Source organism: Dromiciops gliroides, chromosome 1, assembly GCF_019393635.1.
Source record: "Dromiciops gliroides isolate mDroGli1 chromosome 1, mDroGli1.pri, whole genome shotgun sequence".
NCBI lineage: Eukaryota > Metazoa > Chordata > Mammalia > Microbiotheria > Microbiotheriidae > Dromiciops > Dromiciops gliroides.
In genome coordinates, this window is record NC_057861.1 from 346,156,381 (window position 1) to 346,173,689 (window position 17,309).

The 17,309-nt window shown below is 37.5% G+C and overlaps 1 protein-coding gene across 1 annotated transcript; it reads left to right on the forward strand.

Moving 5' to 3' along the window:
• Positions 1 to 446: 446 nt before the first annotated feature.
• On the forward strand, positions 447 to 11,545 carry LOC122749018 (cytochrome c oxidase subunit 6A1, mitochondrial-like). The gene is given in 4 exon segments (XM_043995173.1): positions 447 to 591; positions 3,596 to 3,692; positions 10,978 to 11,051; positions 11,054 to 11,545. Coding segments are annotated over 4 exon segments (591 nt in total). The 3' UTR covers positions 11,329 to 11,545.
• Positions 11,546 to 17,309: the final 5,764 nt, after the last annotated feature.

A 17,309-nucleotide genomic window follows, 5' to 3' on the forward strand; every position in this document is an offset into this window, starting at 1 on the left:
GGCTTCACAAATGAGATGGAAAAGTCCCTTGTCCCTTAGGGGCCAGTGGCAAAGCAGATCATATTGCTTCTTCTTTAATGTCATTTCCATTGGTAAAATCATATCACTTTCTGACATTGAATTATCTGACAGTAACATGGACTTGAGATACAAGAACTTTTTCTTCTATCTCTTTAGTAGCCATGTCTGTGTCAGGACCAGATGCCAGGCCACATCTCCACAGGGGCTGTTTTCCAGGATGTTGGCTGATGCCACAGAGCTGGAAGCAGTGCTATTCCCAAGGCTCTTGGGTTCAGGGTCCTGTGACTGTTCCCATGAAGTTTGAGGAGTAGATAGTTCAGGTGGTAGCATAGTGGTCTGACTTGTCTGTGTTACATGCTATCTTTTGTCTCCCTCATATTTTGTCTTGCTTGAGATTGACTTACTGGACCCATGTGTCACAGATGATGGGGATGGTTATCCCCTTCTCCCCAGGAGTTGCTTTCTTGGATTATTACTGTGGGGGCTGGTCTGGAAGCAGGCCTGGGGATTTGGACAGTGCTGCTATTCCCAAGGTTTTGGGGTTTAGTATCCTGGGCTCTCCCCATCAGGGTATGAGGAAAGATGGTGGTTAAGGTTTTGGTAGTGGTTTGGCTTGCCTAGAATGTGCTTCCTCTTGTCTCTCCTTCTGGTTACCTTCCTCCTTCAGCTAGTCTACCTTTCCTGTCCTGTGTGTGTGGCATGTAATTGGCAGCTGGTACTAGAAACTTAGTCAATCACTACTCATTCTGTTTCTATCCACTTACAAATTCTCCCCTTCATCCTTAATTGTAAATACATAGTCTTGGTTTTCCATATACCACAATTATTTACCTTTAGGCTGCAGTATTTTACTTCTGTAACTCCACAGAGAAAAGAATGTGAAGAATATATCCTGACTAAAGACCTAGGCAGGGATTTAATAGGAAAAAGGGATTAGTTTGATTTAGTATTTCCCCTGTGACTTATGTGTATGGTACAGTTACTGGTCTTACACTTGGAGCCTCACATTGACCATTATGTATGTTAAATAAATCACAGAATAGATTCTAAATGTTTGGACTAGAAAGTACAACCCTTATTTAAAGCAGAACCCTCTCTACAATAACTCTTAAAAAATGACTGTTGAATGAATAAATGATTAGCATTAATTTTATATTATAAAAAGCTCATATTTATAGAACATCTTAAAGTCAAAAAGTGCCACATAAGATTCCCATCATTGGTCTAAGAACAGAGGTATTAGCATTATGCTATTCTCTGGTCCTCTTCTTTTTTTATTTTGGTACCACTATATGGATCTTCAGCTGATTGTCTTAGGACAATTGATTCTTGAATCCTATTCTATTTCTTGCAACCTCAAAGATGGTTTCTTCAGGACTGTATCCACAGGGCAGTCCATCCAGGAATTCTATGTGATAAAATGAGGGCATTAAAACTTTTGGAATTGTTTATAAACTAATATATATTTTTTTAATTTATAAAACCCTTTGAAGTTGCAACACCTTTTGTTTATATTATTTAACCTTCACAACATTCCCTCAAAGTAGGTAACAAGGAAAATGATTCTCAGAGAAGTTGTCAATTAGGAAAGTCAGAATGAGGATTTGTGTACAGGTTTCTCCTAAATCTTAAAGCTGGTGCCTTTTCTAACACATCATCCTTTCTCTAGGTGTTGAGATCATTCAAGTTCCCTTTTTTTTTTCAGGGCAATGAGGGTTAAGTGACTTGCCCAGGGTCACACAGTAGCAGGGCTACTTTTCCAACTTCCCCTTGCATGATAGGACTGGGTCCCAAGTGTATGGCTTATTACTATAACTCAGAGTTCTGGGGGGTACCCTGAGAAGCTAGGTGTCTATTACTGGCACCCTTGAGCCTCCACCAATGGGTTACCCATTATTAAACAGTAGTAATCTAGACTCTATTAGGAGCTTTTGGAAAAGGGTTTTACTGAGAAAGTATAACAAGAATAGTTGCTATGCTACATTCCCACTCCACCTTGTCCTCCTTCCCTCCTCCCTCCAAGAACCCTGGAGAGAGTAGCTTACACTCGATGTAGGAAGATTGTGAAGTATTCATATAGGGATAACATATATGTATAGTAAAGGGATCCCTCATAAGTCCTGTCCCTAGGAATTCATTTTTCCCTTTGAACAGTTCTCATGACATTCCACTTAGGCATAGCTTTGAGGACTAGTACCTTTTTAAAGTTCATTGCTAGTATGTTCTCCACCAAAACAGGTCACACCCCATGAAGCTTCTTCTTCTCTCAAGTGGCTATCTTTTTTAATTTGTCTGTGTCAATATCTGTCCATATCTTTTCATTGTGTGTCTCTCTCTGCTCCCAGTTCAATATGTTGTTTCCTACTATTCTCTACTATTTGGTCAATGGAAGGAAAGATGGGGAGATGTACAGAGAAACCCTGTCCTCCCACAAAGAGTGGTTTCCTCTGAAAACCTTGGCTTAAACTAGACTTTTCAACTCCTCAAAATGAGACCTTTGACCAATGGTAATACCCTTCCCAACTGAGGAACTACTGAAATTCCTCCGCCACTTATATCTTCCAGAAGCCTGGCTGGATAATTTGATTATCCAATCACGATTTTTTTTTTCCATCTTGACCTGATCATAGAAGTTAAAGGTGTACACAATCTTATTTAAACATTATTCCAATTGATGTTTTGGGTTTTTGTTTTTGTTTTTGTTTTTTTGCAGGGCAATGAGGGTTAAGTGACTTCCCAGGGTCACACAGCTAGTAAGTGTCAAGTGTCTGAGACTGGATTTGAACTCAGGTCTTCCTAAATCCAGGGCCGGTGCTTTATGCACTGTTCCATCTAGCTGCCCCCAATTGATATTTTGATTAAGGTAACTAAATCAAAGAAGCTTCCAATCTGATAAAGATATTAAAGTTGATACTATTTTATTCACTGAAGTTGGGAGGTGGATGGGGAGTGTGTGGAACTTCACCTTTTACAAGTGGTTTTCACCACAGTGTTTAAACTCACATCCAGGTTTCACAATTTATTTAGAAACCCACATAGAAGGACTACAGGCTCATGGTGCCATGGTAGGAACATTTCTCAAGTCAGTTATTCATTGGCCATGTGACTCTGACTAGCTCTCTTTGCCTCAGTTCCTTCATTCATTAAATGGAAATAATCATTCTTCACTACCTACCTCACAAAGCTTAAATGAAGAAAGCATTTTGCAAACCTTAAAGTCATAAAGAAAGGTGAGCTTTTTTTACCCAAGCATTTCTAGTGGAACCAGCAAGGTTCACCTACAAAAATGTTAATTTTTCTGGGAAACTATTTTTGTTGCTATCATATATATGTGGGTTCCAAAAATATTTTTGGGCCACAATGTTTCAATCATTGCCTCCAAGCAGACACAGCTTCAGTCAAAAGCCATTTCCCTGCCAGATTTCATTATTTTTTTCCATCATCCATCCAGTCACTAACAGGACAGAAATAAAAGCTCGAAAAAAATAGAATCAAAGTCCTTGAAACAACAAAGGGACCTTAAGTACTGAGAAACAGACCAAGGAACTCTTCCTTTCTCCCTTCTTTTAATCAGGTAGCTCTTCCCATATGAGTGATATTGATTTTGGAAGACAGCTTTGCAAGATTCTTCAGAGGCAGCCGTTAATCTACATTATGCTCAACTGCTTCAGGTACCACAGTGATTTTGCTCTCAGATCTATGCAGAGTGTTGCCAAATATTTCCCTTGACATTTAACCAGAGCTATTACCACAATCATAATCGTTTTTTATCACTACCTTTAAAATCTGTGCTCCATATCTTGGAACAGAGTAATGATAATGAGACACCCGTATTTGAAGAGCACACTCGAAGACACTGCGGCAGCTGGGCAAGGGATGTGTGAGGTGGCCCTTGAAATTTTCAGGCTTTTCTGTGATATACTTTTTTTTCTTCTTAAAAAAAAACTGCTATTGCCTTGAATGAAAACATTTAAAAATGAGAAATGTTGACTTTGATGGTCCAAGGGAAGCTTTTTTTTTTTTTTTTTAATTTTCGAAGTGTGAAAAGGAGCTTCCTATTATCTGGCAACCTTGAATCTATTTGAGGAATGAAAATTAAATGCATACTTCTTTCATTTATCCCAGAAGTCCCTTCACCCTGACACAATGATCCACTGTTATTAGATGCACTTTAATAACATGGTTATTAGTACGTACTCAGCACTTTAATGTTTGCAAAGCATTTTACAGTCATCTTTCATTATTTCCTATAACCTTGAGACGCAGGTCAGATTTATAGGGCAAGTTGAAAAAAAAACTCTTATTCTTTTATGCTGTTATATTGCTATTTACATTTTGAGTGCCTACAGTACCCTAGGCATGGCTCAAGAAATAGGCAACATATATTTTGACCTTTGGAGGCTTAGATTCTGTGAGTGTGCTATATTAAACAATAATATTGTTATCTAAAACACTTGGCTTGACTGCTCTATGAACACTGTTTGGCTAAGAGCTTACTCTTATTGAATTTTTTTTGAAAGAATTCATGTTTTAAGTTGAATGGACCTGACATAGAATTATACAGGCACTTGCAGAATCAGAGACTAATGAAAGAAGTCTGGTATTTGTGAACAGGAAAGCTCTAGGTTTGGTTAATTCAATTTGATATAATCAATCCTGGGAGCAGAGGAATAGAAAATTTAAATAAGGACTTTCTTTACCTCTTCACATCCTGTCTAGTGTAGGTCAGAAAAGGGTTTACAATTAGTGCATTGTGGGGGATGGGCGATCTTCACTAAGGGTAGAGAGTCATGGTTCAAACTGGGATGCAAGGAACTATAACCCCAAAGGCATGGGTGGGTCAGTTCCAGGACTTCTTGGAAAGCCAAAATCTAAAGCAGAAACTGGGCTGCAGGATCAAGAGACAATTTATAAATCCAAGCTAACATCCTATTGCCCCATCCCTTTCACATCGACCTATTCTCATTGCCTCCAGTTGCTCTCCTCTCACTTCTCTGTTCCTTATAACCTTGCTTCTGATCTCACCGATCCGCTAGAACTCTCTCTCTCAAATGAATCCCCAAATCCAATGGCCTTTTCAAAGTTCTATTGCTTGGACCGTGCAAAAGCCTCCTAATTGGTTTCCCTGTCTTGTCTCTTGCCCTAAAGCACAGGTCTAATTCTGTCCCATGCTCAAGAAGTTCTAGTGGGTATCTCTTGACTCAAGGACAAAATACAAATTCGTATTTGGCTTTTTTGTTTTTGTTTCTAAATTTAATTTTTGTATTCTCAACTAAAACACCAAAATAGGAACATTTCTATACATAGCATAACACAAGAAGATTCTATGTAAAACCATGAATCTCTGATTTCACATCATTTTGCTCTTTTTCAAAGAAGTATATAATAAATTCTACACATTACTTTCAAAAATGTCCTGCTTGTCTGTTCTTCCTTTTGAAATGCCTTCTGTTCCTTTCTGTGCATTTGAAAGGTTGTTACAATGGCTTTCACTTTTATTGACCTCTCCTCTCTGATGCCCCCTCACCATTAACTGAGAGAAAGAGGGGACAATAACACCCTAATAACAAATAATCATAGTCAAGCAAAATAAATCCTCACAGTGGTCATGTCCAAAAATGTATGTCTTTGTGCATTGGCAGTCAGTCAGTCAACAAGCATTTATTAAGCACTTACCACGTTCCAGGTACTATGCTAAGCTCTGGGAATATAAATAAAAGGAAGGAAGAAATAATCAGTTATTCATTCACTCCCTACTACTTGCCAGGAACTATGCTAAGCACTTTATAAATCTCATTTGACTTTCTCAATAATCTTGGTAACTAGGTGCTATCATCCCTTTTTGATAGCTTAGGAAACTAGGACAGACGAAGGTAAAGTGGTTTTGTCACACAGTAAGTATAAGTTCAAGATCAAATGAACTCAGAACTCCATGATTCTGATCTTAGTGCTCTATTCAATGAGCTATCTATATACCACACAGCCAAAAAGCAAATACTCTATACTTTTAAGGAACTCACATTTTAATAACAGAAGCCAACACCTATAAGGAAGTATGGGATGTACTTCGAACAGGAGCATAATGGACATGTATAGACTACAGTCTACTGAGAAATGGAGAGGTAGATAATAGGTACCCTTACTTAAATGGAGGTTCTGAGAGAAGCCATCCAATCAGAGGGATAAAACCAACCCTCAGCACATCACCAATTCTCCCTCACCACCAATAGGACCTCTGTTTTTTTTCTTATTTAACTTCCTAAAAAACCCTCTAAAGGGACACTTGTTCTCCATATATTAGAATCTAGTACTACATCATCATATAGCTCCTTCCAATTGCTCAAATAATTTTACCTTTCTAGTTATCTCTGGACTTTTGTGCTTATATATCACAGTTTTCTATATAATTCTTTTCTTTAAAAATGCTTGAAAACCCTTTATTTGAATAAATATCCACTTTTTTCTCTTTAAAATTATACTTAGTTTTGATCTACCCAAACAAGTTTTGGTTGTAAACCTTTATCTTTTGCCTATGGAATATTGTATTACAAAATGTCCTCTGCCTTTTAGTAGAAGTTGTTGGGTCTTGTTTAATCCTGACTATAGTTCCTTGGTAACATGAACTATTTCTTTATGGATTCATTTAGTATTCTTTTTTTGACATGGGTATTTTAGATTCTGACTATGAGATCCTGGGACTTTTCCTTTTGGAGTCTTTTTCAGGAGGCAATTAATACATACTAGATTTACTTTGTCCTTTGATTTTAATGATTTGGGGTAGTTTTCATTCATGATTTCTTGAAATCATGTCTAAGCTTTTTAAAAATAGTTTTCAGGGAGTCCAATGGTTTTTAAATGATTTCTCCTTGACTGCTATTGCTTTATTTATTCTAGGTATTCATGCAGTCCTTGTAGAAAATCCATTTTTCCCTTTAAGTCTGTGGGTGTTGTTATAGAGTTATATTTGCAATAATTTTTGCTCATATCATAGATATCTCTGATAAAGTAACTCTGTGATACTCATACTCAGTTTTTATTTACTCACCTCTTCAAGTTTAGCTTATGAGTTTGAGGCTTTGAGTCAGGGCCAGTCTCTAAACCCTGATATGCCCTTGGATGGAGTGATCAGTACAGCTTGGTTTTATCTTGATCCCCTGGGTTCTTGAGCTGACATGCCTCTAAGGATTTGGCCTCCAACTGCATCATTAGGGCCTTCTTTGGTGTCTCAGGATAGACTGCTAACACCTGGGCTGTTCTGATTTAAGCTCTGCATCATAGCACAGATTGGCTCTACACTGGTCGACCGTGCTCACTCCCTGCTGCCCCTCCCCAAGTCTTCTAATGTCTCCACATCTTTCTGAGGCTTTTTGAGTCCACATCTTCTTCTGTGTCTTACTCAGGTAAGTCCTTTGCTAATTCTGCTTCCTTTCACAAAGCCTTGAAGACTATTTTTTTTCTTGCCTCCAGTTGCCAGAGGGGATCACTTGTATAAATTCTGGTGTGGAAGATGTTACTTACACTAGCTCCCCATTTCACTTCTTGTTTGTTATTTCCTTCAGTGCATACTTCAAAATTTTGCTGGAGTAGGTATGTGGGAGCAGAGAGGCTTGCCTCTTATTCAGGCAAGCATCTTGGCCAGAAGTTTCTCTCTGGATTTTAAAGGCTGTCTCAATCTGGCTCAACCCTCCCTTTCCAGACTTTCCTTTCACATACTACATTCCAGCCTCATTGACCAAATTGCTATTTCTTTTATGCAATATTCTGTCTTCTCTCACTTTTCCGTATAAAGTATCCCATAGCTAGAATATTCTTACTTTGCCCTTCACCTCAGAGAATACTTAGCTAATACCAAAGCTGAGCTCAAGTGCCATCTCTTACAGGAAGCCCAACCTGATTTTTCAGTTGCTGGTACTCCAACCTCATATATTTTTGTTTAGTATTATGCATGTATGTATATGTAGATATATATATATATATATATATATATATATATGTAGATATATATATATATATGTGTGTGTGTGTGTGTGTGTATTTATTCCTTACACCTAAATCAAATATATTTTAAGCATCATAAGGTGAAATTGTTTCATTTTTGTGTTTGTATCTCAGAACTCAGCACAGTTTCAAAAAAATAGGTGCTTACATGCTTGTTGAATTGAATTGAACTAGTTCTTTAAAAGAACTTAGAACAAGAGATGAAGAAAATAAACTTCAATAAAAAGTAAAGAACCAGATGCAGGGGGGCAATAGATTTACTTTAGCCAATAGTAACAGCTAACATGTTTAAAGGTTTTAAGCTTGCTAAAGCACTTTACATATATTACTTCATCTGATCCCCACAGAAATTCTGTAAAGCAGATATTAGAAATCATAAAATCTCCAATTTACATAAGGAGTAAGTGTCAAAGCCTAGATCCAAACTTGCTTCCTAATTTCAGGTTCAGTGCTCTTTCTATCATACACCTAGTCTTTCTAGTTATATTTCATGGTCAGAGCTGGAAGGATAATATGAACAAATCTTTGACTATAAATTGTAATGTTTAAAAGGGTTATACCACAATATCTTTTTCAGAAAAAATATAGATTGCTTTTTAATGTTCCATTAGCTTGAGCAATAATGAAAAACAATTTTCAGAGATTATAATCTTGTATATTAAATTATTTTACTTCTGGCTTATTAAAATTTGAAAAGTACAATGCATTAAATACAGTAGAATTTTGGATTAATATTAACTCAAGACATTTTGTGAAAAATCCTCATCTTAGAATTACAAAATAATAGAATTACAGAAATATAGTTATAAGAAACCTCAAAGGTCAACTAGATTTTTCATCAGAACAAAGAATCTTGTTTATAATAACTTGTGCTTAGATACTAGCAATGAATACTTACAATTTTCTAGTTTATAAAAATGGTGCAGCTTGATTAGACTCATCAATTCTTCTCATCTTGACTTCTGGATAATCTCCATCTTTAAATTCTTTGGGCACTGAAGCATAAACATGACTTGAAGCAATAAAACCTTAAAGACTATCCTCCAAAATATATTTCTCATGTATATGTCAAAATCACAAGGCTTCTTTAAAGATATAACAACAGAGATCACTCTGATTTAGAACCAGAAAAAATACTAGCATTAAAAGATGGGTCTTTGTTTCAGGGAGAAACTTTTGGTCATTAGAAGAATTTTTCATTTATCAAAGGAAGTCCTATTCTCCTACTGTTCAGTTCTCAACCAATCTCATCGTCTTTTTAAAGCATCTGTTAAAGATATATAAATTGATGGATGAGCTCTCTATGTTGTCTACTAAGCCATATATCATAATATCTGGACAAAAGGTATTATGCATCCATTTGATTTTTTTCCAATGGGGATACTTAGGTCAAATTCTTTTGAGGGATTATGTGTCATATTTAGGATGCTATGTCATGTTCTATAACTTAATAAAGTCAGCAAAATGTCATTTACAAAGACCATATATAAGCAGCCACAAGGGCCCTTTTGTTTGTTGATCAGGAACTAGCAACAACTAGGAGTGGCTAATCTCAGTTGTGTGAAAATGCTATCTTTTATAAAGCCTGGTGACTCAGGCCTACCTGATTGTCTTTATCTGTGTTTAAAGAGCCATCACTCATTTCTGATACAATCTCCTGGCTATCTGTTTCTTTAGGCAAGGGTATCTGTTCTGAGGGAGAGGGAAACCTTGAGAAAGATTCCAGTAGAGTAAGAGTTTATGACTTGGCCTTTCAGCTTCCTCAAAATCACTGCTTCTGTCTAATGAAATTGGGACAGAGGCCTTGTAACTACCAGAATCCTGAGACTCTTGCCTAGACAGTTAAACTATTCTCACCATAACATGGATTAAGGCACTTTATCCAAAACACTTCTTTTAAACCAGACATTTTAAACAGAGGGTTAGCCTCATAATTTCAGCAACCCCAGTGTACCTAGAATCTTTATGAAGCTCCAACCTTTTTCTCCCCTCTGTTTATTCATCATTAAAATTAATATAATATTTATATGACTTGTCTTATAAGAATGTTCTAAGGAAAACACTTCATAAACTGTAAGGTGCTGTATAAATAGAAGATGATGTCTGGCACATAGTAGATGTTTAAAAAATGTTGATTGATAACAACGATGATAGTTGATTCTATAGTTGTTTCTGATTAATTAAATAATACTTAGAAAGATAGGCTAAGCTTTCTCATAGGACATGATTTTATGATTGATAATTTTAATTTGGACAACTGTTTTTGACCTCCGAACTTATATAGGCCATAGCCAGAATGCTTTTTTTCTTAAGAAAATTAGCAATTTTTTTTCCTGATAAATGTAGGGACTCTCCCTTTTTGATTGAATCTGATTGCACACCAAACTACTTTGATAATTCTGAGTCTGAAAGGCAAATGAATCAGCAAGGGAAGAGAAGGAATGAATGAGGCATATATAATGAAGAGAACTCCCATTGCTCTCCAAGTGTTGTTGGGGGGCAGGGGTTAGAGGGGTACTTGGTTGTTTGCAACTGAAACGTAATCTTGCTGGTTTATATTTCTTGCTAAATGGGTTACTGGCAAATTATAGGGCTTCTGATTATTAGCAAAAATGATTATATTTAATTACAACTAGCCCTTCTTTATCTTTCTTTGTATCTGTGTTGCTGTAAAAATCAACACCCATATCCATCATGATGAATGATGATTAATGAATTATGACTAATAACAAATCAACAACACTGCTGATTCTCAGAAAGTATTTCTAGATGGCAGTCTTAGAGGAAGACATTCCCTCTTTTAAGGGCTGTTGTTGAGAAAAACAGGGAGCAACTGGTAAATAGCCATTTCCATATCATTTGCACAGGAACCATTGTTTCACCTAGGATAGCAGCTTTTTTGCAGACCTGGTTTAAACACAACTCTGTAGTTGTGTTTAAATAATAATACATTTCTAGTCAAGGAATTAAAAACTCTGGCCTTTGGACTGTAACAGCGAGCAGTCAGCTGCTGTCGCTGCTGGGCCAGGTCCGGCCCCGGCCGGGTGGTTGCTGCCCAGCGGCGTCCACGGCGAGGAGGGCACGGGCCGCCTGTGGAGGTCGCTGACCTTCTTCGTCGCGCTCCCCAGGGTGGCAGTCAGCATGCTGAACGCCTACCTGAAGTTGCGGAAACATCACGAACCGCCCGAATTCGTCCCCTACCCGCATCTCCGCATCCGGACCAAGCCTTTTCCATGGGGAGATGGAAACCATACTATGTTTCATAACCATCATGTCAATCCTCTCCCAACCGGTTATGAGGATGAATAAAGAAAACTTGGGCCATACTAATCAAGCACTGGGGGACCACAGCAGCTGATGGACCATCCTTTCCTCTGTATGTGGATCAGAAAATTCTATGGGACCTTAAGTTAACTTCCATCACACAGTAACAAATATGTTGACCTTTTATCATTTTGCTTGTGATTGAGGAAGGCTTAAATAAATCTTACCTTAGACCATGAAAAAAAAAAAAAAACCAAAAAAACCTCCCTCTGGCCTTTGACAGGGATATTTCCCTATGAATGTCATGTCTGATAGACCAAATATACTATCATTGTTTCTTTTCTAATCAGGAAAATATAACAATATTGATGACTGTACTTCAAAATTTCTTCCTACAACAAATTCATTCTCTGACTCCCTCATTTAAAACTGCTGAGCTGAAACTTGGGGGCTTGAATTAGGTTTGGGAAAAAAATGAGGAACTCATATGGAATGCTTTTCAGTATCCAAATATATACTGAAAAAAGAAGAAAAACCATGAAAATAAACATAGGGAGTTTTAAAGAGTAGGACCCCTAAAGAAAAATTTTAAGAAGGATCCTTTTGCTTTGCCTATCACAAAATGACTAGTTTTGCAACAAAGCAGACCTTTCATGTCCTTCCCTGAAATGCAGCATTACTTGGGCCTTGAAAAGGGAGAAGTTTTGTCCCATTTGTCCCAGTCTCTAGCAGTCTAGGTATTTCTCTCTGCTGTCATTTTGTATGTATGTGCGTGTTACATATATAGTATATAAACTTCAGTTTTTTAATGATTCTCAATCAACCTATAGGCATTTATTAAGTCCCTATTATATAACAGATACTTTGTTAGGTATTGATGATATGAACATAAAAAGGAATATCCCCTACCCTGAAGGAGATTCCATTCTACCAGGAGGGATAGCTTGCATACATTTTCAAAACGGATTAAAGATAAACAATAGAGTCAGAACCGTGGCCTAGTCAAAGTCTGAAAACTGAGTACTCTAGGCATTACTATCCACTAAAGACTTTGAGCTATCACTGTAACTCATGGCATCCTGCTTGACAAAGAAATGTGCTATTATTTAAACATTCATACATCCATTCATTCATTCATTCATTCATTCATTCATTCATTCATTCATTCATGGAATAGTAATGCTTAGAACTTGAAACAGCCCTGGTGAGTTCTAGGTCTGTTGATGCAAAAGTCATGAATATGGGACTGCAGAGCCCCAAACTTCAGCATGTTTTCATTCTAGGTTTCTTGCTCCCTTATCACCATTGTTACAATATGTTGCTTCATCTCATCACCACTAAATATGCAAATGTGCCCAATGTCACCCGGGGACTCTGGGGCTCTTCCTGAATATTTATTACATGCTGTTGTTTTAATGTTCTTTGATTAGAGGCAAATTCCAAGTATTTCATTGTGGAACTAGTGAAACCATTGTGCCGAAAAATAAAATTGAGTATGTTCATACTTTCAGCATAGCATACATACATCTTCAGTTCTTTGGGGCAAGGAGTGAGTTTTGTGTAAGACTCTTTGTTGTCCTTTTATTTTAACTATTCACAAGAGGACATGTGAATATTAAAAGAGATTGACTGCTGGGAAGGTGTAAAGTAAACACTTTCAGTACAGGGAATTGAAGAGGCTGAATTGCAAATTCGAGCCCGGCTGCTTTCAATTAGCTATTGACAGGCCTGGTTTGGACCAGTAGCTAACATGGGTTGTCAGTTAGAATATTGATTAAAATGATCAAGGATCATTGCAGGTACTTCCTGGAACACTCACAAACAGTCTAATAAGAACAGGCACTGGGGGGAAAGGGGGAAAACTGAAAGCAAATGTGAAATCAGCATCCTTGGTTGACCTCTATGTTGCATGTATCCCAATAAAAGCCAGAACTTTGTTTTACCTTATTTTAGGGATGGTTGACATGTTTTATTTTTATTGAAATTCATAGAGGCCATCAGGTACCTGGCATTCTCAGAATCCAAAGGGACCTAAGAAGCTGCATAATAAATCTTTCCATAATATAATGGCAGGGAACAGCATGAGGACAGTAAACAGCCAGGCTATTCAAGGTGAGGAGAAACACTTGGGGAGATTTCAGCACTAAAACTAATAGGCCTTTTATTGCACTTTTCATTTTCAGAATGCTTTGGCAAGATTAGCAAATGCATTCTGATGATACCTGGGAAATGCGGTTAGTAAATTCTTGGGGACCAGAATCATGACCTAGAAGATCTCTTCAGGGTCACCTCCTACAACATCAAAGCGAAGCTTTGCTTTACTTCTTTCTGTTCAAGGACAGCTTCCACACTTGAATAAAGATTCTTTTAATTCTCATTTTTATGTAAGTCTGTATCTTTTGATGAGAACTTGGAGGATATTAGACTAATGCATCAGTTCTGATTGGCTTAGAGGTGGGGAACTGACCCTTTTCTTGCCCTTGCCCTGTTCCCTTGCTGTTCTGCCTCCTCCCTCCTGCAACCTCCTCATCCTTTCTTTGCCTGAGAGGAAAAGAGTAAAGAAGAGCATGTCAGGAGAGGAGAATTGAAGGAGAACAAGGAGTCACTTGGAAGTGGAGAAGTTTAATTAAAACTGCTGCATCTTGCTCTTCTCAATAATAAAAATTAAAATCAATCCAACTCAACATACAGTGTTAAGTGCCTACTATGATAAGGGGATAAAAAAGACACTGTATTACAGATTGCTCCCCTCCACATTAAGAAACACAACTTATCAAGAGTCTTGGGGGCAGCTAGGTCGCACAGTGGATAAAGGACTGGCCCTGGATTCAGGAAGTTCAAATCCAGCCTCAGACACTTGACACTTACTAGCTGTGTGACCCTGGGCAAGTCACTTAACCCTCATTGCCCCACCAAAAAAAAAAAAAGTCTTTCCATATCCTTGACCTCACACAAATCACATCACTTCCCGGAGTCTCAGTTGCCTCACCTGTAAAATGAGGGGGTTGGTTCTTTATGAGGTCTGAGGTCTGTTCCAGTTCTATATCCAAGACCCAAAGATCCTTAATGGTGACCAATAATGATAGTTGTTTGTAATGATGAATGACATAATTGTTCTTTCTCCTGCATCTTACCTAAAGCAACAATTAATTTATACTTCCTTTTATGTATGCATGGCTTGTTCTTCAGTTGGCATCTACATTCTATTATGTTTATAATTGCCTCCTTATCTAGAGAGATATGGACTGGTCATCATTGTAGGGAGCTCCTGGTGAGGACCTTGCTTCATCAATGCAAATGAGCTTTTCCTGGACAATTTCTAGTTTTTGAGAATTGCTTGGAGCTCTGAGAGGTCAAGTGACCTGACAAGTGTGATAGGTGGGACTTGCACCCAGGTCTTCCTTGCTTTGTGACCAGTTCTCTATCCACTATCCCATTCTTCCTCCATTTCCATATTTTATATTGAGAGAGATGTTTCTTGAAAGCATGGACTGTTTCCCTATCCCCTTTGGGAGCTGAAAACCTTTGAAATAATCCTAAATTTATAGAGGAATTTTTTTCTTTTACTTTTGCCACAGTGGATGAACATTCTCTCTTCTGACCAACAGAGGATTAATTACCCATAGAATTTAAATAGCTCACATACAGTATGGCTCTTGAAACTGCAAGTGACTTGTACAGATTCAGGGCTCCAGTGATCCAAGTCTTTTACCCAGCATCTTGCCTGTCAGTTTAAGTCCATTTGGAAATATGTGTTAGAAATGTGTGTTAGAGGGAGGCAAATTAGGATGGGAAAAATCCTTAAGCTTAGTTCCTCAGATCTGTTCTGATGTAACTATGGTAGCAGCCAAGTCCCTTTCCTCTGTGTGTCTACATTTAGCTATTTATAATGTAAATTTAATATTTACAATCTCAATACCATAAGTTTACAGACACCCTTTAGATCATATTTATTAGAAATAACCCTAAAATCATTGGATATTAGGAGGGCAAAGTCAGATCTAAATGGCTTGTTCTTAAATCATCTGAGGAAGACATGTATCTCAATAATATACTAAGTGATTGAACTCCACAGGTTAACAATATAATGGAAAATGTTTCCCTTCAGCTGTTTAATTTCATTTTGGGGGAAGGAAACTCAATTAGTTGTCTCACTATAGTTTATTTATGAATTATAGCTCCATTCATAACACAGTAAGGTTGGAAGGGAACTTGAGAGGTCACTGAAATTAGACTAGCTCTAAGTCTACATGTTGATTTATCATTGTCTTTAATATTTCAGAGGAGTTTCAGGTTTATAAAGGGCTTTTCTCACAACAACCCTATGAAATAAGTAGATGAAGAAATTGAGGTTTAGGGAACTTATGTGACTTTTTGCACGATTGAGTCTAGAGCTAGGATTTGAACCTGGGTTTCCTGATTCCAAAAGCACAGTTTAGTGTCACAGGCCTATCAGTTCTAGTCAAAATTCATACTCAATCAAAATTACATTACCATGTCTTGCCAACATATAAATTTATTTTTATGTTTTTTAATAATTAAAGTAGAAATGAAGAAAAAAGTGAATTTATCTTTTATCTCTATGACCATAAGACAACTTCATTGGGCCCCAGCTTCTTCATCTGTAAAATGTATGTTCCCCCCAACTCAAACCATAGGAGTCTATGATGTAATTTAGCACTATGGCAGAGATGAAAGGATACTAGTCAGGAGAGGTCTGTGTTCAAATCCCATCTCTGAATTGATTAGTTTTGTCACACTTTCGTTTCCTCATCTATATATAAAGATGATGGTCCATGAGGGCAGCTAGATGGCGCAGTGGTAAAGCACCGGCCCTGGATTCCGGAGTACCTGAGTTCAAATCCGGCCTCAGACACTTGACACTTACTAGCTGTGTGACCCTGGGCAAGTCACTTAACCCTCATTGCCCTGCAAAAAAAAAAAATTAAAAAAAAAAAAGATGATGGTCCATATACACATGCATATATAAAAACATATACATACACATGCTGTTTATTTAAAACTTGGTGATTTGTGTATATCCTTATTTGCTACCCAGAACAAAGAGGGAAAGAAGACTTCTTTTTTGATCTAATGATTACTACAGACCCTAGACACAGGTCTATGGGGTAAACATAGGTACATAAAACCCTTGGAGATTGATTGATTAATTACTTCTACAACAAGTTACCAGTATTAGCTATTGTTGCCATCATGAACACTTCTTGGTTTTTTAAGGACAGGGGAATAAAGGGAGGTATCTTGCATTGATCTAAGACAGAGTATTTCATAGACCTACACATACTTGATGTCATTGGAGCTCTTAGACTATCTTATAGTGTAAGAAACTGAGGCTTAGGGTGATTTTTGCTAAATAAAGCTTTCCTTTCAGAGCTACTTGGACTACAATGCTGCTGACTCCTGGGGCTTGTACAGCCCTCAATAAAGAGATCTCAGCCCGGCAATCATAAGTTTTTCCTATGGAGTAATTTCTAGTACTCTATAATTTGAATTTGAGCATTGAGCAGCTGGATCATCAAACTAACAGAATATCTTTATAACTAAGACTATGTCTTTGGCAGTCCTCCTTTAGTAAAGATCAATGTGCTTTAATTGAATCCAGAAAATATTTATTATGTTAGCTGCCTCCAAGACACTCTGCTGGACATGGCAATTAGAAATGAAATAAAACATAGTCCCTGCCCTCAAGGATCTTCTAGTGTCATGGAGGGGATGAGACACATACATACAAAAACTGTAGTATGTCAGAATGGAAACATTTCTTAACAAAGGTACAGACATAGTCCTATGAGAAATTTAAGAAGGAGGTAATCACTGTCAGTTGGCAATGAGGGTCAGTGGGGTTGGAATCAAGGGAATTTGTGTTTCTTAAGTTAGGCCTGGAAATAATAGGGTCTGAAATAGGCAGAGACAGTGGAGAAGATCATGTCAGGAATGAATAAATTCATAGAGATGGGCAAGACCAATACAAGAATGGGGGGTGGACAATAGTAGAGTTTGGTTTG